Source organism: Pongo abelii, chromosome X (assembly GCF_028885655.2).
Source record: "Pongo abelii isolate AG06213 chromosome X, NHGRI_mPonAbe1-v2.0_pri, whole genome shotgun sequence".
Classification (NCBI taxonomy): domain Eukaryota; kingdom Metazoa; phylum Chordata; class Mammalia; order Primates; family Hominidae; genus Pongo; species Pongo abelii.
The window spans coordinates 146,996,677-147,023,321 of NC_072008.2; the positions used below are offsets into that span (position 1 = coordinate 146,996,677).

General features: G+C 39.6%; 1 protein-coding gene across 2 annotated transcripts in view; it reads left to right on the forward strand.

Moving 5' to 3' along the window:
- Positions 1-26,645, forward strand: part of LOC112130931 (uncharacterized) — an 89,528-nt gene that overhangs the window by 57,220 nt on the left and 5,663 nt on the right. Inside the window, exon 5 of one of the 2 annotated variants that reach the window (XM_054545150.2) lies at positions 15,852-16,130. In XM_054545150.2, the coding sequence (XP_054401125.1) occupies positions 15,852-15,880 (29 nt within the window). In that variant the 3' untranslated portion in view covers positions 15,881-16,130. The remainder of the gene's footprint in view (positions 1-15,851; positions 16,131-26,645) is intronic. The other variant, XM_054545151.2, reaches the window with a different exon arrangement.

The following is a 26,645-nucleotide window of genomic DNA, read 5'->3' on the forward strand; positions in this document are numbered from 1 at the left end:
TATGATAGGCATTGGCAAGCTGAATGGCAGAAATACTGACCACTTGGATTTAGATGTATTGAATCAGTCTCTGAAATTCAATTAACTGGCCCAGATAGCAACTGAAATGCTGTTTGTGGTGAGGAGGGAGAAAATTAAACAGTACTGATACTTGCAATGAGTTCTTAATTAGAAGGGCAGAATAAACAGAGGGACACTAAAGAGATAGGATCAAGCTCCAGTTCAGATGCTTATGAGCTGTGTGACTTCTGTTTGTATAATTCTTTTTGTTTTGTTTTTTGAGACAGAGTCTCCCTCTGTCATCCAGGCTGTAGTGCGGAGGTGCAATCTCGGCTCACTGCAACCTCCGCCTCCTGGGTTCAAGCGATTCTCCTGTCTCAGCCTCCCAAGTAGCTGGGATTACAGACAAGCACCACCACGTCCAGCTAAATTTTGTATTTTTAGTAGAGACAGGGTTTCACCATGTGGGCCAGGCTAGTCTCGAACTCCTGACCTCAAGAGATCCACCCATCTCGGCCTCCCAAAGTGCTGGGATTACAGGCGTGAGACACCGCATCCAGCCTCTTTGTATACGTTTTTTAGCGGGATAAATTAGATCATGTGTGTCAAAGCATCTAGGACTGTACTTGACACAGAGTTGGTTCTCTGAAATGTCATTTCTCTTTTTTCCTATAAATCTTAGGGTTGTGTTATTTTATAAAGAACCGAGTTTTGAGGATCATTTCATTCTCAGAAAATTTATTTTTATTTATTCATGATGGCATAGGAATGACTAATTATTAACCTGTAGACCTGTGTCTTTTTTATGAACTTTTAAAACCTTTCTACCATTGTGCTATAATATAAGCATTTTATCCTATTATTTATCTTACCAGGTGCTAAGATAATAACCAGGTGCTGTAATTATTTTATTTTAAAATTATCAATTATTTTATTTTCAATTATTTAAAATTGTGATGTGAAAGGAATACCAGAATTGGAATACAATTGCACTGGCCAATAAATGCAGATTTTTCTAGAATATGTTCAGCTATTGTGTAAAAATGATGTATGAAAACTACATTTTCCTTTTTTTTTTTTTTGACGGAGTTTTGCTCTTGTCTCCCAGGCTAGAGTGCAATAGCATGATCTCAGCTCACTGCAGCCTCTGCCTCCCAGGTTCAAGCGATTCTCCTGCCCCAGCCTCCCAAGTAGCAGGGATTACAGGTGCCCGCCACCATGACTGGCTAATTTTTGTTTTTATTTTTAGTAGAGACGGGGTTTCACCATGTTGGCCAGGCTGGTCTCGAACTCCTGACCTCAGGTGATCCACCCGCCTTGGCCTCCCAAAGTGCTGGGATTACAGGCGTGAGCCACCGTGCCTGGCCGAAAGTTATATTTTCCTTATAGGTTTTTATCCCTTTGTTCTATTCTCTTGGAAGACGTTGATATTTGCTCTCCTAATTTCTACCGTGGCAAGGCAAAGAACAATGAATTACCTCTAATGGTGCTACTGACAGTGACAACTGCTGGCTGCTCGTCTGTATTGGTGTGAATGATAAGCCTGGTAGCTCACAGCCATTCTATCACACACAACTCGCCTCAGCCTAGATGGCTGATTTCTCCATGGCTCAGCCTTCTTTCATTTATTTTATTTTATTTTTCTTTTCTTTTTTTTTTTCGAGATAGAGTTTTGCTCTTGTTGCCCAGGCTGGAGTGCAATGGCATGATCTCGGCTCACTGCAACCTCCGCCTCCCGGGTTCAAGCGATTCTCCTGCCTCAGCTTCCCGAATAGCTGGGATTACAGGCATGTGCCACCATGCCCGGTTAATTTTTTTTTTTTTTTTTCAGTAGAGATGGGGTTTCTCCATGTTGGTCAGGCTGGTCTTGAACTCCCGACCTCAGGTGATCTGCCCACCTCGGCCTCCCAGAGTGCTGGGATTACAGGCATGAGCTATCACCCCCGGCCTCTTTTCTTTCTTTCTTTCTTTTTTTTTAAAGAGATGGACTCTTACTCTGTTGCCCAGGCTGGTGTGCAGTGGCTCAATCATAGCTCACTGCAGCTGCCAACTCCTAGGTCTAAGTCATTTTCCTGCCTCAGCCTCCAGAGAAGCTGGGACTACAGGCACGCAGCACCATGCCTAGCTAATTGAAAATTTTTTTTGTTTACAGGTTGGGTTTCACTATGTTGCCCAGGCTGGTCTCAAACTCCTGGACTCAAGTGATCTTCCTGCCTGCCTCCCAAGTCACTGGGATTGCAGTTGCAAGTCATCATGTTTGGCTCGTGTATTCTTTGGGAACACCTATGAGCCCAGCATTAAGGGGCTACACTCATTGTGACAAATAATTCATTCAGAAAGTATTTATTGAGTCTATTTACTGGACCAGAGACTCTGCTAGGTGACAGGGCCGTGGAGATACCCCTAAGACATAGCTCCAACCATAGGGTGCTTATAGTCTAACAAGGGAGCTAAGACCTGTCTGTAGATAACTCTAAAACAAAATAACACAAGTGTCACAAGGAAGAAAAAAATTGCTCTTGGAGTTGAGAGAAGGAAGGAAGTTGGGGAAATTCAGGAAAGGCTTGACTCTTTTTTTCATTCATTCAACATACACAGAAGAATGAGACTATACTAGGCTGGTAATACAAAGACAAAACACTATTTGATCTCAAGGAGTTTATCTTCTAGGGAAGGCAGATACTCAGACTAGTAACAGCATCCTGGGATAAGGTTAAGTGTTATGGACAACTGAGGTAAGAACAAAGTGATGTGGGAGCCTGGGGGTTGCTCTCTTTAGGGAAAACAAGGAAGGAGTCATGGTCTAAGCACTCGTTGAACTGGGTTTTCTTCAGTGAGCATATAGTCTAGTGAATGTGACTGCCATGCCCATGAATAATTCCAATTCCAGGTAGAAAATGCCGAGTGCCCTACAAGAAACTCAGACATAGGGCTATAAAGTAGGTTCAGAGGTGAGTGTGTTTACTTCTAGCTGGGTTCTCAGATAAGGATTTACCAAATAGATCAGATTGGAGGTAAGCTTTAAAAGCTAAGCAGAAGTTCAACAGGGAAAGGAGTGAGGGATGTGGTAAAACAGAAGAAATAGCTTGAATAGGCCGGGCGCGGTGGCTCACACTTGTAATCCCAGCACTTTGGGAGGCCGAGGCGGGTGGATCACCTGAGGACAGGAGTTCAAGACCAGCCTTACCAACATGGAGAAACCCTGTCTCTACTAAAAATACAAAGATTAGCTGAGCATGGCAGCATGCACCTGTAATCCCAGCTACTTGGGAGGCTGAGGCAGGAGAATCACTTGAACCCGGAAGGCAGAGGTTGCAGTGAGCCGAGATCATGCCATTGCCACTCCAGCCTGGGCAACAGAGTGAGACTCTATCTCAAAAAAAAAAAAAATAGCTTGAATAGAGCCATGGCTTGTTAATGGTGAGTCTTTTGAAGTGGCCAGAGTAGAAGAGTCTGGATGGTGGCACAGGCTGAGGAAAATCACAGAAGGCACTGAATGCCAACACAGGTCATTGGATTTTGTTGAGTAGGCAGTGGAGAGTGGTGTGTCTTTTCTTCTTCTAACCATGCTTTAGGATGGAGGCAATAGTAATTCATAGTGATGGCCTTGGTATCAGACTATTTGGGTTCAAATGTTGCCCCACCACTCACTAGCTGTGTGAACTTGAGCAAGTCTCTTAGCCTTTGTGTCCAACGGGGACATTAATAATACTACACTCCACAGGTACAATCAATGAGGATTGGTTTAGTTTAGGCTAGTCTTGTTAGAACCATGCCTAACAAGAGGGAACACTATATAAGTGTCACTTGTTGTCGTTGTTAGTAGTAGTAGTAGCAGCAGCAGCAGCAATAATAGTTGTGACATAATTGGTAGCAATGTTAGGAAATTCTTGTGTTGTAAACTTGTTGGAACATACTTGAGATGACCTGACATTGCTGAGGAAACCAGGAGTGAACCTCACGGACTATTGAGAAATGATCAATACCATGTATGCTCTTTGCAAAATTGTTTAGGTACACCTGAGTTGAACCACATAATAGACACATAAATAGCTAGTCCTCGGCCAGGCGCAGTGGCCCACGCCTGTAATCCCAGCACTTTGGGAGGCCGAGGCGGGCGGATCACAAGGTCAGGAGTTTGAGACCAGCCTGGCCAACATGGCGAAACCCCGTCTCTACTAAAAATACAAACATTAGCCAGGTGTGGTGGCAGGCACCTGTAATCCCAGCTATTTGGGAGGCTGAGGCAGGAGAATCGCTTGAACCTTGGAGGCAGAGGTTGCAGTGAGCCGAGATCGTGCCATTGCTCTCCAGCCTGGGTGACAAGAGCAAGATTCCATGTCTCTCTCTCTCTCTCTCTCTCTCTCTCTCTCTCTCTATATATATATATATATATATATATATGTATATGTATATATGTGGTCCTCAACAGCTAAAAAAATGGGCAACCAATACAATGTCATGTCCGAGCTAGAGAGTTTCAGAGAGCTCCTCCATCTATGGTATAAATCACGTCAGGAGAGCTTGCAAACAGTAAGGTTCACCTGTGGTTAAACTTAAGGCTGTTCATAACGTCTAGCAATAAAACTATTTCTTTCCCATGTACCAGGTGCCTTAGTTTTCACATTCCCACCACAACTTGAAATGTTTAATATGAAAGTGTGACTATCTGCAAGTAACACTAAAATATTGTCACAGGAGGCTTGTTCACAAGAAATAGGCACAGCCTGGGAACAATGATCTGCAAAGCTCTGGAACCTGCTTTTGTTTGCATTTACCCTCCTTGTAGTTTTGGACACACTTAAGTACAGCTGCATTTAGCAGCTGGTCCATGATTTGGTCTATTCTCATTGTGTCCCAAACTGCAGACTCTGCAGATGAATGTCAGTGTAAACATGACTCTTTCTGATGGGTTGCCCTAACCTTTGGTTCGTTTAATCTGGTTCTTGGTCATCACTAAGCACAAAGGCTGCTGTTACAAGACAGAGACACCTTAGTGAGTGCTGGAAACACCCACAAATCTTCCCTCTCAAATGAGCTTTAGCACATGAGCTCTGAGGTCCCTTTGCAGATTCACAACAAGCAGCTGGAAGTTACTGAGACACTAAGCAATTAAAATGGACCTCTTCTTGAGAACTCTGTGGCTTACACTGTCAAAGCTCTAAGCAAACACTGTTTTGTAGGCTCAAAAGTTGGAACTCATACTGAATTGGAAAAATTATTGTATGTCTTAATCAGAAAAGGATTTAGGGTAGCTAGTAGCAAGCGTTCTGCCAGGAGTCTCACAGCCCTCCAAGGTTTAAGCCTTAAGTATCTTCTTCCCAATTTATGTGTCTTGCATCATAAAATGGGTCTAAGATAACAACATGTTTAGATAAACATTAATTAAACCTTTAGCTAAAACAATTGTTTGCCTCCTTAGAATATTTTTTTTGAGAGGGGATGTCTTGGATGGGTCCTGTTTGTTTAAAAAGACTACCCAAGGGAGTTTCCCAAAATGAATGTCCTTGTGACAGAGACTCAAAATTATTCATAGAATAGAATTGGAAATGTAGAAATGAGAGAGCCCAAATTCAGAGGTGTTAGGTTCAGCAAACAGAGCATGACGTTTGGTTCGAGCCCACCTGTATGACCTTGAGTAAGCCAATGTTTACACTCAGTTTCTGCATCTGAAAAAATATGGCAAAGAAGATGTGCTTACATCACAGAATTGTGGTGAGGGAGGATTAACTAAAATACTATACTTTGGGAAATAGTTTGTAAATTGCAAAGTGCCATTAAAATGTAATGAATTACTATTATAATCATCACTGTCTGAGGTCCTACAGCTTATAGCGACCTCGTCAGTTTTTCGAAAAGAAATAGAGAGAGAGAGAGAGAGAGAGAGAGAGAGAGAAAGCACTCTTATCTTTCCCCACTAGATGGCAGGCGAGCCACTTGGTAAAGTACTGATTGGCTTAGGACTCTAGAAACCACAGCAGTATTTTGGTTTGTGAAGCAGCGTAGCAATGGACAAAGGGTGAATTAGAAGTCACGAAAAGCAGAGACAGCCTGTATCCCATCGGTTTGCAGTTTACCAACACTTCGTGTGTATGAAAACGTAGTCTTTTTCTTTTGACTGTGAGAAAAAGGATAGCTAAACAAATAATTTATCTAAGAAGGAAAATGTTGAGCCCACTCAATTACAGCTAACAGACTTAACGATTATTTGTAACACCACTTTATAGGTAATGTCTTCATCTATATCAGGGATTGACAAACTGCTTCTGTAACAGTAAATATTTCTGGCTGTGCAGGTTATATGGTTTATGTTGAAACTATTCAGCTTTGCCACTGTAGCAGAAAAGCAGCTTGAGACAATATGAAAATAAGTGGGCATGAATAGGTTACTATAAACTTTTATTTATGGACACCGAATTTTGAAATTCACGTAACTTACACTTGTCACAAAATATTCTTCTTTTGATTTTTTTTTTTGAGCACTAAAAAGTGTAAACATTATTTTTAGGTGAAAGATCGTACAAAAAATGACCATAGGCTTGATTAGACTGGCAAGCAGTAGTTTGCAGATCCCTGGACTAATGTTAAAGACTTCTTACCTATCAGACTGGCAATCTCCTCAATTTATATATTTATAACTTTCATAACACATATTTCAATGTGGTTAGTATATTTTTTGCATGTATAAATTACTAAAAATCCATGTGGTATTTTTGCCTACATCTGTTATTGTCTTGTTTGTTAAAGACTATAGACAAAAAAATTCAAGTAGTAGGCCGGGCCCGGTGGCTCACACCTGTAATCCCAGCATTTTGGGAGGCCAAGGTGGGCAGATCACCTGAGGTCAGGAGTTCGAAACCAGCCTGGCCAACATGGTGAAACCCCGTCTCTACTAAAAAAAAAAAAATACAAATATTAGCCGGGCATAGTGGCAGGTGCCTGTAATCTCAGCTACTTAGGAGGCTGAGGCAGGAGAATCACTTGAACCCAGGAGGCAGAGGTTACAGTGAGCCGAGATTACGCCACTGCACTCCAGCCTGGGTGACAGAGGGAGACTCTGTCTCAAAAAAAAAAAAAAAAAAAAAAAAAAAAAAAAAATTCAAGTAGTTGGTGCATTGTTCTTGGATTTGTCAGAAAGAAAGCACACAGTTAAATGTGAATTTCAGTGAAAAAACTAAAAACAAAAGGGATTCGCTGCTTTCTCTGAGATTCAATTTTAACTGGGTGAACTAAATTGCTAAGTCTGATATTTGTTCTTGTACTGACCGATCCTCATTTATTAAGGCCTTAATAAATGAAGTTGAAGATCTGAAGACAAGACTTCTCCAGTAAAATATGTCTTTGGGGAATTGGGAGAAATATGGATCTTCACTGGCTTGGTTGTTTTCCGTGCACTTTAACACATTAAAACAACTGTATGGCATTAACAGCTGTTTTTCACATCCATTTTCTAGAAGAACAAATTCTAAGCTACCAGTTTCAGTTGAACAAGCCATTTAAAATGCTTTGTAAGAATCTCAGAGTAACCTGTGGACAAGCACTTGCCATTTTATGTTGCAAAGGGCTTCAGAGAAATTTGATATCTTATAAAGGAATTGAGTAGGAACAGCAAATAAAATCCTCCCAGGCTGGTGTTCTGTGAAACTGAGCTTCCTTCAGGCTGTTTCACAACAGAAACTCCGTACTCCTCTGAAAGCTTTTTTATACCCCTTGATGGAGGTGTCAAGAGTGCACAGGCAGCAATTCGTAGGGCCTGCTTTAGAGAGGTTTCTTTTTGTGTGCATCTGTTAGGATTCACTACTGGTATTAAATATTGACCCACATTTAATTTGCTTGGTGACTTTTCACGACAGATATTGAATGTTAAATACTCTCCAAATCGGATGTTTTTTCCAGTTTTAAGATTTGACGCCCTTATGATCGAATCTATCCACGACTTTTACAGTTATTGAATAACCAACAGACCCTTGGAGGGTCTCTTACCGCTCTGGACTTGAGTTGGTTAATCCCGCTGCAGAGACGGAGTGGGGCGGGGGTGGGGGTGGGGGTGGTGGTGAGTGGTGTAACTGAGGAAGAGTCTCCGGCATACTGCAACTAGGTCAGAAGTGACAGCATTCAGCCCTCCCCTCCTTAGGGAGTGGGGTAAGGGGGCGACCCCGCCCAGTGCAGAGGGAGGCGAGTCAGGAGCCGAGGAACGCTGGAGAGGCCATCCGCAGGGGCAGGTCTCTCCAGAGAGCAGCCGGGTGACAACGTGGCACGGAACGGCATTGCATCGGAGTAGGCACACTGCAAAGACGAGACGAATCCTCCCCAGAGAGGGGAGGCGGTTAAGGAGAGGAGATTGCGTGGCCCAGAGCAGCCAGACCTGGTAAGCCGACTCCTTCCCGTATTCCGCTTTAACCGAGCTGGTTTCCCTGGCGGCCCCACAAATTCCCTGAGCGGAGCGTCTTTGCTGGCTCACAGCCAGCCAGCCAGCCAGAGCCCACCTCTGCGACCTCCTCCTCCTTCCTATCCTGAGGGCTCCTGCCTCAGCTCCCGGCTTCCTCCTCCGGGCTATCTTTTACCCCTTCGGTAGCTGCAAAATCGCCCTCACTCAATCACCACGGTCGTAAACAGGCCAAAACGAGCAAGGCACTCGCCTCGGGTGCAAAATTTAAGGCGGCACCAAGATACTCAGTAATCAAGATAAAAATGTGCATGCAATCTCTTTAAAATTCAAAGTTATAGCCAAAATTCCGCAAGAAGCTAGATAAGAAATATTAAATAAGGGCAAGCTCAGACCTTGCACTTGAACGACTTAGCCTCTCTTGCTTCACCCTAATCCCCGGCGCCGCTAATCAACTCTGAAGTGATTCCCTCCTTTCCGTGGTGCCACGTAGTAGACCTCCGGTTTTCGCTGTGTATACGCCTTCCTGGTTGTGTGGGAAGGGGCAGGGACTGAGCCTCAAGGAGCGCAGCCCAGTGCTTTGTTCACCGAGGCCCTGGGATCAATGTCGATTTTGGAGTAGCCCAAAGCTGAGAGCTTATGCAGCCGCCCCAAGTTGCAAAGCTTTGCATTGGAACCGCCCGAGCCCCACAGAAGCAAAGTTCGAGGGGAAACTGCACTCCCTTAATTAGTATTTAGGAACCCCTTCAATAATTGAATTGAGTATAAAATCTTTAAAGTAACTACAAATAACAGGGAACGGCTTTTGGAATTATTTTTCTAGAAGAGGGATGCCTCTGTGCTTAGAGACTCCTTGTTCCGCTCTGGCTTGCCATGTGTATTTGGTGGTACGGCAGTTCAGTCTGAAGTTGCAATGATACAAGCACTTTTAATGAGGATCACACTCAATAACTTAGGAAGCACCATTTACCTCTCCTAGTAAGTGACTAGACACTGTTAGGTGCTGGCTAAAAGGGGTTTTCAATTCTTACCATCCCCTAGAGCCATTTTATGCTGATCTTGAATTGTTTGCTGCTGTTACGGTTAAGGGAGGCGACAAGGGGGGCAACTAGCTCCGGAGTAGGGGATGGCCTGGTTTTATTTATAAATGCTTCTTTTTGTCTTATGCGGGCCAGTGAAAAATGAGGTTAAGAGGAAGATCTGTAAAAGATCTGGAGAAGATCAGGAAACTATTGTTCAAATCCGTGTGCCTTTTCTTAAAATCTTTTGAAGTTTTGGGCGTGACCAGCTCTTTAAATGGAAGAAAAGGGCACTTGTGATCCCTGGCCTGCTAAACAGAGTTTGCTTCCCTTGAGGAGGTATCAAGCGAAATTCTACTTAACCTGGAATGGGGAAAAGGTGGGCAGAACGGTCATTGTCGGCATTGTCAAACGGGGGTCATGGCAGATCCCCTTAGCCGTTGCATTTCTTATAGGCCTGGTTTAGCTGTTCCACGCTGTAGCCAGCAGAGGGCACTGTTGCTACATAGACTCTTTTTTGACCGTTTTTGATGGTGAATTTTCAGAGCTATTTAAAAAACTTCCATCCAGTAAGAAGTATGAACGATTTTCCATGAAATTGTAATGTGAAAAATAGATTATTATTAAAAACTGATGGATGTCTATTTGGTTGTTAACCCATTGAACCATAGAAAGAAAGTGAAGATGTTTCATAGCAATCAAAGATTAAAATAGCAAGAACAAAAAATAAATGTGATAATAAATATCAGCATCATATCCCTCAATTGTTTCGAAAATAAGTAGTTAGGGCTTTTGCTCATAGGGATGATATTTAAATTTTCAAATGAAGAAAGTTGATTTGTGAATTTATATTACTCATTTGGAAGAATGAAAACTGGGTTATGCATGGTCATGTGATCTTACAATGTACAATTCAGTTTTCTACATAGAAGTCTCCAGTAAAATATGCTTCTACGTGCAGTGGGAATTTAAAAATTAAAAATAAAAGATGTATAATTAATTAGCATAAATGAAATAACAAAGAAAGAATGTGTATGATTCTGAGTAGGATTAGAATTGAAATCTGTTCGCTATGTTTAGCTAATATTTGTAGAAATTTAATGGTAGAGTTGTATCGATACTAATTTATTTCTTACAGTTTTGATAGGAATATGTGGAACAAAAGGAAAATTCGTATTGTAGAAACTTAGACTCACATTTTGTGTTAGAACCTGTGAGCTACTCTGGGTGTTTTATTTTAAGATGGTTTTTGCTCATTGTTATGCTACAGGTATTATCATACATCTTTTCTAAAGGTGGAGGCCTTCTTTTTTATTTAACAAGAAGTATCTTGTTTTAGGATGATTTTGAGCAGTTAAGAATTGCAAGAAAAGATCTTAACATCATTAGTTTCAAGTGCATTGTGATGGTTGAGTGTGGCGTCTAGAGCAAGATTGCATAGCTGTACATTTTGGGCTTTCCTGCTTAATAAATGTGTGATCTCAGACAGATTATGTAACTTGTCTGAGCCTCAATTTCCTCATCTATAAAATAATAATAATAATACCTAACACATAGGGTTGTATTAAATATTAAGTGCGTTAATATATGTAAAGCAGCTAGAACAGTGCCTGGCCCAGAAAAATTCACTTTATTAGTGTTATTTACCTATTATTTTTCTCTATTATTGTTAATAATATTTTTAATTTAGACATGATGTATTAATTTCCCCTTAGTTTATTGTTTAGCTCTAGAGCTGCTTAGATTCATTTGCATATAATATTGCTTATTTAATTTTAAATAAGTGGTTCTATGCACATTTAGTAACTTATGCCTCTTAAACATTGGCTATGCAAAAGAATTCTTGAATAATTTCATGAAGCAGTCTTTGTCTCTTACTCAGAGTAGAATATTTTGAAGATATCTTTTCTCTGAAGTTTTTAGACAAGCTATAAACTAGTTTATATTAGTCAGAGTTCTCCAGAGAGACAGAACCAATGGGATAGCTAGCTAGCTAGCTAGATAGAGGAGAGGGAATTTATTAGAGGAATTTGTTCATGTGGTTATGGAGGATGAGAAGGCCAAGATTGAGGGACTGACAATTGGCGAGGGCTTTCTTGCTGTGTCATCCCATGGCAAAGGAGAGAGAGGCCAAACTTGCCCTTTTGTAAGGAATCCACTCCCATGAAAATGGCATTTATTCATGACGGTGGAGCCTAACCACCTCTTAAAGATCTCACCTCTTAATATTGTTACAGTGGCAATTACATTTCAACATGAGTTTTGGAGGAGACAGACATTCAAACCATAACGCAGCTCCATGATAGAATTTTCACATGCTCCAGAATGTGAATGACAGCTACTCATTTTAAGGGAAAACAGCTTAGTTGAGTGTAAAAAACATGGATATTGGAGTCTGGAGCTTGGACGCTAGCTGTGTGACTTTGGACATGCCACATGTCATCTTTGAGCTTCTGCTTTTTCAAATACAAGGCTGTTGTAAGGCCAAAATATGATCAGGTTGTAAAGGGTTTGCCACATACTGAGTGCTCACATCAAAACATATTAGTTCCATTTCCTTGACCTTACTCCCTTTCTCCTTTGATAATGCTTCATTCAAGTGTAGATCGAAGACCTCAGGACCAAGGAGGAAATGAAATATTAAGAAAATTTGACTGTAACAAAAGGGTTAGTGTTAACACATCCATTCTGTACCTATACAGTAGAAGTGCAATAGTAATCTTAGAAGCTGTGAAAGATCACTGCTGCTTCCTGTCTCTGGGCCTCTGAATTAATCAATGATGCAATATATATATATAATACATATAATAAATATATATAATATATAATATCTATTATATAATATATAATATTATCTATTATATAATATATATCATATTATTTATTATATAATAAATAATATTATATATAATATATGTACTATATAATATAGTATATATAATATATAATAAATATACTATATAATATAGTATATATAATATATAATAAATATATGTACTTATATATTATATATACTAATATAATACTAATATAAATATATATACTATAAATATATATTATGTAGTATAAATATACTATATAATATATTTATTTTATATATAATAAATATATAATTAAATATATAATAAGTAAATATATAACATATTTATTATGTATAATAAAATATATTATATATATTTGTATATGTATATATTAGTGTACATATTAGCATATATATTTGCATATATATTATATATATATTTGTACTAATATACATACACAAATACATATTAGTATAGGACCTAGTTACTGCCTCTAAGGCTTCATGTCTTTCTGATGGTCATATAATGGAATAAATGGGACTTGAGTTGGATGATGAGATTCCATAGATAGAAAGGAAAGAGGGAGCATTCCAACTAGAAGGAATGGTGTGAGCAGAGGTACAAATGGGATTTTGGTCAGGAGCCAATAAGTAAACTAGTCTTTCCAGAGAACCTTTCTTGGGGAAGTTGCCTTGTAGTGCCCACAAATGCAGGAAGCAAGAATTAGGACAAGGTCACCGATGGTCAGTTCAGAAGGCTTATTGAGTAAGCACAACACAGCAGAGGTACTGTTTTGGGAATAAAAAGCTGGTGGCTATGAGGGTGGACTTGGTTATGGCAAAGTTAGTCAGGAAACTATTTTAACAGTCTGGGGCCAGATCATGGAGGGCCTCATAGGCCCCAATTGCTCCTTCATCTACATTTGCTTCAGCTTTTACATCTTTCTAGACCAGTCCTGTTATGTTTTACAGATGTCTTCCATTTCAGTCTTAGATTCTGTCTTCTATTTGCAAGTGGCAATTCTATAATCCCATTTGATTTCCATAGCATCTAATAAAATTCAGTTTTTTCTCCATCCCCCCATGAAAGCAAATTTTCCATACATTTTGTGTGCCGAAAGCTAGTAACAAGGAAGAATAGGTCAGATTAATCCTAAATATCTGCTGTTTTATTCATTGCAAACATAAACCCTTTCATTAATATCAAGACAGCTAAACAACTCCACCTCATCTAAGAAATCTGGCATCTGAAGCCCTTTATGATTTGCCTCAACAAATCTTTTACAGTTTTATTTTTACTGCCCACTTCAGCCGTCCTTTGTTTCAGCTTCATCCCTCATCTAATTCCATGCGTACCCAGCAATTTCGTGCCTCTGCCTTTGTCCCTTCTACCTGCTTGCCTTCTCCTCCACACCCTAAAAATTCTACCGATTCTTCAAGGTCCCATTCAAATGCTACTCCTTTTGAGGGTATTGCATGATGGTCTTACTTTCTGTATATAAACATTGATGCTATAAAATGAGGACCTATTCTATTCCAGTTACTGTCAAGGCATTCTCAAATGATTAAAACACAGGGAAACAGATGGCACTATGGTGAAATATCCTAAGTGCTGTAATCAGAGTAGACATTGGAGGGAGGCTCTGAGAGTTTCCATCATCAATTCAAAGCCAGCAGGAGGGATCAGGGAAAGCTTCCTGGAAGAGGTGGCATCAGAGGCTTTTGAACCAGAGTGACTCCATCTTGAGTAGGGGCTGGGTAAAATAAGGCTGAGACCTACTGGGCTGCATTCCCAGGAGGTTAAGGCATTCTTAATCACAGGATGAGATAGGAGATCAGCACAAGATACAGGTCACAAAGACCTTGCTGATAAAACAGCATGTGGTAAAGAAGCCGGCCAGAACTCACCAAAACCAATATGGTGATGAGAGTGACCTCTGGTCGTCCTCACTGCTCATTGTATGCTAATTATAATGCCCACCAAGCACCTGGATTTAAAAATTGGTAACAATTTAGCCAGGTGTGGTGGCTCACGCCTATAATCACAGCTACTCCGGAGGCTGAGGCAGTTGCAGTGAGCCAAGATCACGCCACTGCACTCCAGCCTGGGCAACAGAGTGAGACTCCATCTCAAAACGACAACATAAAAATTGTTAACATTTTTCCATAAAATAAATTACTGATAACATTGTATATCTATTTGCTTCAGTTTCTCCCCCGACAAAACGTATATTTATTTATATTACCACAGTTCCATTACTGTACCCAGTAGAATCAACAGCAGTGGCCTTATGTCATCTAACAGCGTACTCATGCTCCGATTCCCTCAGTTCTTCCAAAACTATGAGTGACTATTTATTTATTCATTATTAGTGAAGCGTTATCAGAAGATCTGAGATCTGAGAACTTGGTACTGTTGCTCAGCTGATATGAGTCGTAGTATGGATTGGTAGAAGAACAAAACTTAAGACAACAAAATAGATAGTAATTATTTATTTGAAAACATTTTCCTCTCGAAGCTACACTAACCCAAAGAAACTGAGGGATCAACTAAGATCAGCTTGAGGACTCAACCTGGTTACCCAGGAGTTATGGCACTACCAGAAACTCTCAGGCTCTGGAGAGGAAAAAGACCACTGGGAGGGAACTCCAGACACTTGTGGATGGATAGTCAGTTGTTTATTCCAACACCATTTTCTGAGTAGTCCATCCTTTCCTTAATGTTCTGAAATACTACCAGACAACTGTAAAAATATTAAAAATAAATAAGTGAACATATTTGTATTATCTTATTGGGGGGAAGACTTTTCAAAGCAAGGCAGAAACAGTTGACTACATAAATACTTGAAGCAACTTTATGGCAAAAGACAAAAGTAATAAAATTCGAAAGTAAATGACATGCTTGGAAAAAATACTTGCAATATAGAGAGGATTAAAAATAAGTTCTCTAAAATGTTAACAGTACCTATAAATCAGTAAGAAAAAAATATAACGTGGAAAAAGGGTAAGAACAAGTATTTAAAGAGGAAAGGTGATTAATCAATTAAAACAAAAATTAGATACCTTGTTATTTACCTTCTAATTGATACAAGTCACAAATGTTGATTATGTGTCCTGTTGGTAAGTACATGAGAGAAAAGAACTCTCATTTGCTTTTAGCATACAAATTGGTACAACCTTTGTAAGGGCAATTTGGCATACACACACACACACACACACACACACACACATACACACACATATATATATATATATATTTTTTTTTTTTGAGATGGAGTCTTACTCTGTCACCCAGGCTGGAGTGCAGTGGTGTGATCTCGGCTCACTGCAACCTCTGCCCCCTGGGTTCAAGTGATTCTCCTGCCTCAGCCTCCCAAGTAGCTGGGATTATAGGCATGTGCCACCATGCCCAGCTAATTTTTTGCATTTTTAGTAGAGACGGGGTTTCACCACATTGGCCAGGCTGGTGTCAAACTCCTGACCTCGTGATCCCCCTGCCTCAGCCACCCAAAGTGCTGGGATTACAGGCGTGAGCCACCACGCCCGGCCTTGGCATATATTTTTATTACTCCAAATTTATAAGCTACTCATTTAGATTGCCTCTGTTCCTGACCTCATTTCCTATTTTTATGTTTGTTTTTCCTAGATGGTGTGCTTCTCACCTCAGCCTGGTAGCCTGACCTTGACTCCTGAGTTCCACGATCGCTTCACAACTGCAAGTCACTATCACACAAAATTTGAGTTTCCCTAAGTCCGCGCCTTTGAGAGCTTTGGAACGATATGCAAGTTCAAGTCACCATCCTGTTTCTTGCTACCTCCTGTGAGAAGACCAACATTTGGGTTACTTGTTTCTACTCTTGTTCTTCTGCTTGTTATTGTTGCCTCTGCAGCCATTGATCACACACGTGTTGTCATACAAAAACTGGTTAGCCTTTTTATTTGTCTTGTGAATTTTATCATTTGGTTCTTAAGTATTACAAATTGATATTGTGTACTCTCATTGATATACAACTTTCAGTCATTGTAAATATGCGTGAGTTAGGGTGAGAATGGCATGCAAGCAAAAGAACAAGAAGAGGGATGATAGAGATGCAAGAAGAATAAAGAGGGTAAGAAAGTTTATGTTAATAGTGAACGCAATGAAAGTTCTTTAAATGCTTGATAATGGTGAAAGCAACACTTCCTAGGGCATATTTTTGGTGTTAATGAACCTACACATCATACAATAAAGAAAATTGAGAAAGCAGCTGGGGCCAGTGAATCGGGGGCACACAAGAATCATTGAGAAAATCATACACAACTCAAAATGCCACAATAGAGAAAAAATAAAGAGATTTGCACTTGTGGCTTCTAAAACAGAGAAGGTTGAATAGGTCTCTTTCTGTATGTAAAATCTGCCAGTGAGCATCACAAAAATGCAAATTTAAATTTCAATCTGGATGGAAAGTTATAAACTTCATTGCAAGTAATGGGTTGTTGGGTAGGTTTAAGAAATGCCAGGTGGGTGGATCACTTGAGGTCTGGAGTTTGCAACTAGCCTGGCCAACATGGTGAAACCTTGTCTCTACTAAAAATACAAAAATTAGCCAGGCATGGTGGCGGGTGCCTGTAATCTCAGCTACTCAGGAGGCTGAGGCAGGAGAATCGCTTGATCCCAGGAGGCAGAGGTTGCAGTGAGCCGAGATCGTGCCATTGCACTCCAGCCTGGGTGACAAGAGCAAAGCTCTGTTTCAAAAAAAGAAAAGAAGAGAAGAGAAAAGAGAAGAAAGAAGAGAAGAGAAGCGAAGCTGTGGCCTGTAATGAAAAGAAGTGGAGAAGTGACTGGCAGAGGAAGCAGATTAAGGAGCTGCTGGAGAGTATCCTGAATACCTGAAGAAGACGATTGAGGACAATGGCAATTTGCCTGAGCAGGTTGTCAGTGCTGCTGAAACTCTGGAAGCAAATGCCTACTTGCACATCTATTGCAAAGCATGAGAAAAGGACCAGAGGCTTCAAGCCTGGAAAAGACAAACTCAAAGTTCTGTTTTGTTCCAGTGTGTTCTGATTAAACCCATGTTGCTTTACAGATTCCAAAATTGTTACCTTCTTTAAAGAGAAAGCCAGAAACACTTTTCTGTCTTCATGAAGGGAAACCATAAAATATGGATCACTGAGAAACTCTTTTTGAACTGGTCTTTGAAGTATTTTGTTCTGAGGTTAAATAACATTTAAATGAATAAAAAATCTTGACTTCACACTGTTGTGATTCTGGACACTGCTCCTACAGACAAAAATGCAGTCATAAATGCTGCTCCTTGTGTTCAAGTCATCTCCATTACCCCCAGTACAACTCCACTCCTTCAACTCATGCATCTGAGAGTGCTAGTGATGTACTATGCTCTGCATGTATTTTGACTACCTGCAGATCTTATCAGAGACACCAGAACTTTACCAAGAAAGTGGCTTGGCAACATTTCTCCATTTGTAATGCTTTAACAGGTGTAGAAGAATCAGTGAGACAAATAAAACAATCAACACTTAATGAAGTCTGGCAGAAATTTTGGAATGAGGTTGTGACTGATTCGGAAGGTTTCCTTCCAGTGGTAGAAGAAATTGAAAATATTGTAACATCTGCAAACCATTTGAATAGTGAAGGCCTTGAAGACATTGAGTTAAGTGACATTACTGAATTGTTAGACTCTCACCTTCAAAAGATAGTTGAGAAATATTTTGGAGATGTGATCACATCAAAAGGCAATAAAAGAAGCCAGCATAGGTTAACATCCAGAACTCTAAGAATGTTCAAGTATCTACTCCACAAATGAAATTGTCACAATGATTCAAAAGAAAGAGATCCTTTGGTGGACTACATATTGACTTTCAGGTAAGGCTTAGATGATTACTTACAATCCTATAAAGCAGTAGTAATAAACCTCCAAACAAACACCGATTAGTATTTTCTCTCTGCTTACTTGACAGGGGAGAAGAGGTTGACATTAGGCCATGTCATTCAAACCCGTTCTGCAAACAGGAAAACAGGAAGTAGAAACGCCGCACACAGATAGTTAAACCTTGGGATTCAGACTCTGATGGCTCTGATGATATGGTGATTTGTGTGCTGGGAATGAAAGAGGAGCAGAAGACTGAGCTTACATCTCTTCAGACGAAATGCAATTTTCTCTATTCTTTCCCTGTTACTATTGTTACGACCAAGCATTTTCATTGATGCATTATCATCTTCATCTTGAGATCACAAAGGAAGTTAATTGCCTGATATCCACTCTTGTTAATATAAAATATCAATGATATTTATTTTATTGTTTTAGTTTGGTGAACAAACTAATTGTCTAGGCTTTCATAATACTCACATTCCTGCCTCATTTTTTTCCTAAAAGGTCTTAAATTTCCTCCAACACAGATACTCTGAGAGTTTCAGGAACTCAACTATAGCATTTGAGGAGTGGGCTGCTACTGTAGTTGGCTGGATAATTTGATTTTGTACTCTTGACCTGAAATTTGTTTTAATTCTGATTAAGCCTAACTTGCGATCTCACCAGAAAGGATTAGTTTGGTATAAGTCAAATTAATTTCTTTTCCAGCAATTGTATATGTTAGCTATTGGCTGATCCTGAAAAGCAGTATATTTATGTTAAATTTCCAGATTTCCTTTGGTAGCTAATCAAGGAGGAACAGCTGCTAGAGTTCATTTTCATAGATTCTTTGTGTTCTCATATCTGGCCTCCTCAGTGATTTGAAGAATTGAATATCCTCCAAAAAATGGATATTATTACTTCCTGTTCTCTGATGGTGATGGAGACTTCATTCTCAGATTGTTTTTAAATTCCTTTCATAATTCCATATATTTACTTCATTCGATTCAATTGTGTTACAAAAGTTATTGTTATAGTTGTTTTAATTTTGGATGTTTGGAATTTTCCAGGCAGATGTAACAGAGGAAAAAAAAAATCACAAAGCCAGAGATATGACGCTGTTATCTTGTTCTAAGAATTTTGGGCAAAGGCATAGGATGAACCTGCCTGTTCTTTTGGCTGCTTGTACACATTCCCAACTGATGTCCATTTTGAACTCAGTTGGACAGTTATTCTGGGGAATAGAGAGGAAGTCCAAACAACATCGCTGTTGTTTCTGTCTTAATTGCTATTTGTGCCGGATTCACAGCACTGGCCTCATCATTGTATCTGATAATGATGCACAGAAAACCTGAATAGAGAAAAGAAGAAAGATAATTCATTGGCATGTGCTTGCCAAAAAAGAGACTTTATATAACTTGAGAAAGCATAAAGACAACCTGGAATGAGGAAATGTATGTACAGTAATGAAAAAAAATGCTTTAAACAGCTGTGTCAAAAACTGACATCAGAGTAAATTGAATTTGGTTTTGTAGGAAGCAGGAAACAAGCCCACTCAAATGTGAAATTTAGCATGAGGGAGTCCAGTAACTTTCTCCTCAGTCTGTGAACTATATGTGAGTTTGATATTTTGAAGGAAAAGGAAAAAAAAAAGTTTAAAAGGGCTTCTGCACAGCAAATGAAACTAGCATCAGAATGAACAGGCAACCTAAAGAATGGGAGAAAAATTTTGCAATCTACCCATCTGACAAAGGTCTAATATCCAGAATCTGCAAGGAACTTCAACAAATTTACAAGAAAAAACAACCCCATCAAAAAGTGGGCAAAGGATATGAACAGACACTTCTCAAAAGAAGACACTTACGCAGCCAACAAACATGAAAAAAAGCTTATCATCACTGATCATTAGAGAAATGCAAATCAAAACCACAATGAGAGCCAGACCGGGGTCCGGTGCGGAGAGCCCCTCATCCTGGAAAATGGGCCTCGACCAGAAAGGCAGCCACCCCCTCGCCCATCATGCATAACACGTTCGTGAAGAACCTGGCGCTAAACCATTCCTAGGCAACCTGTTTCTGCGTCAGGGTTTCGTGAGTAGCAGAGCAGCTTCCTCATTGCCATCTATTGAAAGTGAACCCTCCACACAAGGGTTTGTCTGCCTGCATGCTCAGGGGGCTGTTGGACCCGCGCGTCCGGCGCCGTCAGTCCCTCTTCCTTCCTTCCTCCCGCCACCCGCCGGGGTCCTCGTTACCCCAGCCCGCGCGTGCCCACCCACTCCGGGGGTGTCGCGCGCTGGCCTGTCCGCATCCCCCGCGCGTTAGGCCAGTCAGAATGGCGATTATTAAAAAGTCAGGAAAGGATAGATGCTGGAGAGGATGTGGAGAATAGGAACGTTTTTACACTGTTGGTGGGAGTGTAAATTAGTTTAACCACTGTGGAAGACAGTGTGGCGATTCCTCAAGGATCTAGAACCAGAAATAGCATTTGACGCAGCAATCCCATTACTAGGTATATACCCAAAAGATTATAGATTATTCTATTATAAAGACACATGCACACGTATGTTTGTTGCAGCACTATTTACAATAGCAAAGACTTGGAACCAACCCGAATGCCCATCAATGATAGACTGGATGAAGAAAATGTGGCACATATACACCATGGAATACACTGCAGCCATAAAAAAGAATTGAGATCATGCCCTTTGTGGGTACATGGATGAAGCTGGAAGCCATCATTCTCAGCAAACTAACACAGGAACAGAGAGCCAAACACCACATGTTCTTACTCATAAGTGGGAGTTGAACAATGAGAACACATGGACACTGGGAGGGGAACAAAACACACAGGGGCCTGTTGGGGGCGGGGGGTAAGGGGAGGGAGAGCATTAGGACAAATACCTAATGCATACAGGGCTTAAAACCTAGATGAAGGGTTGATGGGTGCAGTAAACCACCATAGCACATGTATACCTATGTAACCTGCACGTTCTGCACATGTATCTTGGAACTTAAGATAATAATAATTTTAAAAAGGGCTTGCTTGCATGGTTATGGTTGAGATGACAGATATTCTTCAACATGCTCAAATGAGGAAGATGAGGGTTGAAAACCCATTGTAGGATGCTGTGGATCTAGCGATTCGCCACAGTTCCAGGAGAGCTTACGCTCTTGATCTAAACCACAGTTGTTCTCAACACTGACTGTGTATCAGAGTAATGATAGAAAGCGTTGAAAAATATAGATTTCCAGGAACTGCACAAAGACCTGCTGAATCAGGGATACGGCCAGAATCTGTATATTTCAAAAGTTCCTTCAGTGTTTCTTTATATAGCCATGGTTTTCAAACTGCCGCTCTAAAGCTAGGGAAAATTATGATAGAAAATATAAATGGTAGTGGGTCCAGGAACTAGGAAACCTTAATTCAAAGTGTTTGTTCTGCCACTGGTTCAATGAATGGTCTTATTCAAGTCACTCCTGTCTTTCCTTGTCTTTCAAATGAGAGAATAAGACCACTTGGTGTCTAAAGTCTTTCTATCTCTGACATTACCTTGAGAAAAAGGTGCATCAACCACAATGGTTGATTTTGAGAATATCTAAACTTTTTCATAGAGACCAAAGTAAATAGGATTATTATTGCATTGTGTAATTGTGCTCATGGTTCAAGTTTTACCATGTTTTAGTCCCTCCCAGAAAAGGAAGTAGGGCATAATGCCATAGAAAGAAGGCAAATATAAACACCAACTCTCTGAAAGGAAAGAGAGGAAGTATCTACTGGGAGTTTCTTTTTCTATGATAATTGTTTTTTTTTTTTTCCTCTGGGTTATAGGGTTTGGGAAAAATAATGCACAGATACTGTGTGTAAAATGCTAATATTTTGTATCTATTGTTTCCATAAACCAAAACAGAGAACTCTGTATGGTGAATGCTTTAAGTTTTCATAGGTCATTTGCTTCTTCTTAGTCACATCTACAGGTAAATATTTTTAAATCAATGATCTTTTCCTCAGTATAATCAGTGGTTCTATATGACTTTAAAGAATGAGCTGTTTTGGCTGGGCGTGGTGGCTCACGCCTGTAATCCCAACACTTTGGGAGGCCGAGGCGGGCAGATCACGAGGTCAAGAGATCAAGACCATCCTGGCCAACATGGTGAAACCCCGTCTCTACTAAAAATATAAAAATTATCTGGGCATGGTGGTGCACGCCTGTAACTCCAGCTACTCATAAGGCTGAGGCAGGAGGATCACTTGAACCTGGGAGGTGGAGGTTGCAGTCAGCCAAGATCGCGTCACTGCACTCCAGCCTGGTGACAGAACGAGACTCTGTCTAAACAAACAAACAAAAAAAAGAACTGTTTTGATAATTTTACCGTTTATTGAGATTACTACCTTGGCCATTTTTTAATTTATTTTGACCAGAATTAGAGAAATAAAAGGTTAAATTGAATTGCATCAACTAGGAACTCTTAATATAAATAATAAAATGAGAAATTGACTATTATATGATCTTAGTTGTCATAGAAATACTTTGACTTTGGCTTGATGTGTGGAAACATTTATCTAGGGCCCAGGTCATTTGAAATAAAATATTGGGATAAATCTAATTATTGTTTAAGACAATATCCAATTAAAACAACCTAAGAAGTATCACTGATGAGAGTCAAAGAACATTTTACTGTGGTTGAGTTGAACAAGTCAGCAAAACTTGTAGGAGAATGAGAAAGTTTGATATACGCTAAAGCTAGAAACAGAAGTTAATGACAACACTGCCATGTAAATGGGTGTTTTTTTCTTCTTTAAGAAAAGTCCCCCAAATATAAAAGCTGAGGTTTCTTTTAGTATGTTTTATGCACAGTTTGAGTGGAGAGAATCTGTTGTCAAATGGCTTGGGTAAATTCTTGAGCTCAATATTACAAAGTGCATGGAAATTTCGTTCTTTATAGACATGTTTAACCACTGTGGCAAAAAGAAAAAAAAGGAGGGGTGGGGAGAAAGGGCAGTCCAGGCTGATGAAATGTGAAGAATATGTTAGGAAACTTGTATTCCATTTAAAAAGAACTTTTTGTTTAAAATCTTTTAAGTTCAAAATGCAGAGAAAGCTCTTTAAATTACACATTTGGATTACATAGCTTCCACCACCTGAATGCTAATAAAGGGTTTTAACAGTATATATAGTCTAAAAGCTTGCATGAACAAGGTTTATGATGTGAAATGCATTGATTACTGAACTTTACATAGTATTATTACCTTTTAATGGCCTTTGATGTCAGTGTGTTATGGTTGCTTAAGAATTCAGAAATATGATGTACTATGAACAGAGTGTATATATTACTGGGAACTATAAAATCAAATAGAAAATAGATGAAAGAATAAGTATCATTAGCATAAATAACAAATATTGAGAAATTAAGTATGAATCTATTGTATTTGAGACACTGCACTTCATCTTTCTTGCATTGCTACATAAAGCCAAAGATATAATTAACTCATCTTTGCAAACACCTAGAATTGGTTCTTGACTACTTGGCAGTGGTATAGTGAGTGTCACAATGATAAGAAAATGGGACTTAAAGTGAGAGCTTTGCCACTGACTTCTTGTCTGCTCTGGGCTGGGGGCACCCTCTTTTCGGGTGAGTGGTGCTTAGTCCTGGCAGTACAACCCCTGGGTTATTGGGTTGTGGAGAATCAGCACGGAGGCAAGGTTTTGTAATCACATGGATCTGCTTTCAAATCCTGCCCCTACCAATTACCAGCTGTGTGACTGTGGGCATATTTCTTAACCATTCCAGACTTCAGTTTCTGATCTGTAAAATGCGGTCAAAATACCTGCATTCTAGGATTGCTATAAGATTATATGAAATGCTTAGTACAGTGCCTGGCACATAGTAAGCGCTCAATAAATTGTTGTGATTATTATTATTATTATAACATGAATAAGTATTATGCAACCAGAATATGAGAGTTTGCGCCTATCTTTGCAAAATTTTCACATTTTGATACTAAATTTCCCTCAAATTAAGGTATGCATGATGGTTTTAAGATGAGAGAAGGAAGTTTAAAAATGAGTTTTAGTATTTCTTTTTGTTTGCTGATGAGGGATACATGAAACAATAATTTCCTGATCTGCAGTGATTCTTTATGCTATAATGTGGTTATCATTACGTGACATTTATTTGTGTAGTGACTAGAGGTAATCTCAGTTTTGGACATGGATGTGTTCTTATTCTCTAGAAAATAATCCATCCACTTGTTTCCACTTTAAAGAAAATTAGTTAACTGTGATATAGGGGTAAAGATAAAGCTAAATAGGACCTGCTTTGCTTGACCACCAAAATATTAGCTCAACTGCCTTTTGAGAGAATTTGTGTAAGTCTACATAATCTTACTAGGCAAGGAAAATTCCTCACAGCTGGCTTCTGAACTTCTTTGAATTTCATGTATTCTATGATGGCATTCAAGAAGTTTAAAATAGTGTTATTCAGAATCCTAAGTATTCATCATAACTGATGCTGTGTCTGTTGAGTGACAGAAACGTCACTGCCTTAATTCTAGCCCCCACTACCACTTACCTGCATAACTGTATTAGCCTCACATCCCAACCCTTTCAGTGTTTTAGCTTGGAGTATTAGGTGTTCTACTGTATATATCTAGCAGTCTTTGCTATTCAGCACCTTGCTGCTCAACTGGCTTTCCTTATGTACAGTTCTGATTCCAATACCTCCTTGTTCATAGACGTTTAATAACCACCCATTGTCTATATATTCCACTACTTGATCTTTAAATCATGCATGGCCTAGTTCCAGTGTACTTTCCCAGTTTTATATGCCAGTGTTCTCTTTCATGTAATATATGTGATAGTTCCTGACTTCCTCAGCCTTATCTAAGTACTAAGGGCCTTCAGCACATAGCTCAAGTCTAATCCCTGAAGCTTGTCACTTAAGGTCTTTGTCACTTAAGAAATTACATGTATTACCTGAAGCCAGGGTGCCTGAGAAGAGCCTACCAAGCTATAATCTTCTTCCTGTTCCCCTCCATATATGTCCGGTCTGTAGGTGTGGGTTTCTTCTCTAATTTACTTAAGCTTCCAGCCTATTTAATTAAATTAGGACATCCTCATCGATCCTCAGCCCTGTTGGTTGGGCCCCTGAATGCAACCCATTTAATTTTGGCTCTGAATACAAGGCTCCCTGTTTGGGCAATTGTCCAAACAATTGCCTAGAGATCTAAATTCTTAGGTTCTTGCCAGTTTCATCTCCTATCATTACAGCACATGATATTGTTATTTACCATTCGGCTTCAATTTTCTCTGCTTGTTCTCTATGTGAGAACAAGTTCTCTTGTTCTCTGCTTGTTCTCATATGTGAATGCTAGCCTGGAATGTACTTAACTTTACCATATCCTTGATTTGGCATTAGAGCAGGGCATAGCAAACTAAGGTCCTTGGGCCAAATGCAGCCCAACCATTTTTTTTTTTTAAGTAAAGTTTTAATGCAGCACAGCCATCCCCATTCATTTACTTACTGTCCGTGACTGTACTACAATGGGAGAGTTGAGTAGTTGCAACAGAGACAATGTAACCTGTAAAGCCTTAAATATTTACTTCTGAACCTTTACAGAAAATGTTTGTTGATCCCTGATCTAAAGCCAAGCAGTTCTCTCGACCTAGATACTGCTTATTCTTTGATAATTTCCCATTCCCATCTTGTTAACCAATAAGGCCAGTTCATTGAGACTGTGAAGATAGCTTCCAACCCATTCAAACTATTTGCTTTTTCTTGAATTTCCCTGCCTTCTCTTTCTCACCTTCCTAGAATGCTATTTCCTTGTGTTTTGCTTTTTAGCAGAAGAGATGAAATAGTATTAAAGACTACAAGAGTAGTCTCATGATGTCTTTTAATTTAATATCTAGGCCCTAATACACAACTCTTTGAATATTGCTACTATCTTTCAGCATGACTTTCCGATACCATTAAGATTAAGCCTTTCTGTTCTTCAGTTTCTCTAACTCAAGTCTTCTAAGCTCCACAGCTTCCAACATCTTTAATTACCAGATCTTCCCAATATTATAACATCTGTGCGTTCCAGTCCCTGTCCTGCAGCATCTCCAATGCCCTTGTTTTCTAAACTTCCCAGTATTCAAGTCATTAAAAATTTAGGTCTTCTAATATCTCCAGCAACCCATCTTCAAAGTCCAGGTCTTGTCTTTCAGGATCCAGAGTTCTAAATTACAAGTCTTCCATGGTCGTAATCCTCCAATGTCTCCTATATACAGGTCTTCTAGAGGCTATGTATTTCATAGTATTTAAGTCTAGATTCTTCAATGTCTTCCAGCACTTACATCATTCAGTTTTTACATTTTTAAATGTCTCCTACATTCTAGTTTTACAGTGTATTTTTATTGCCAATTCCTCCAATGCCCAAGTCTTTAAATACCTGCAAGAACTTTCAGGTATATCAATATCCTCAATGTCTGAATGAATAGACCTCTTAATATCCTGGTCTCATATTGTCCAGGCTGCCAGTATTCTTGACATCCAGCATCTTTAAAATTTAATTCTTCCAAACTGTCTTTTGACATAAATATGTCAATA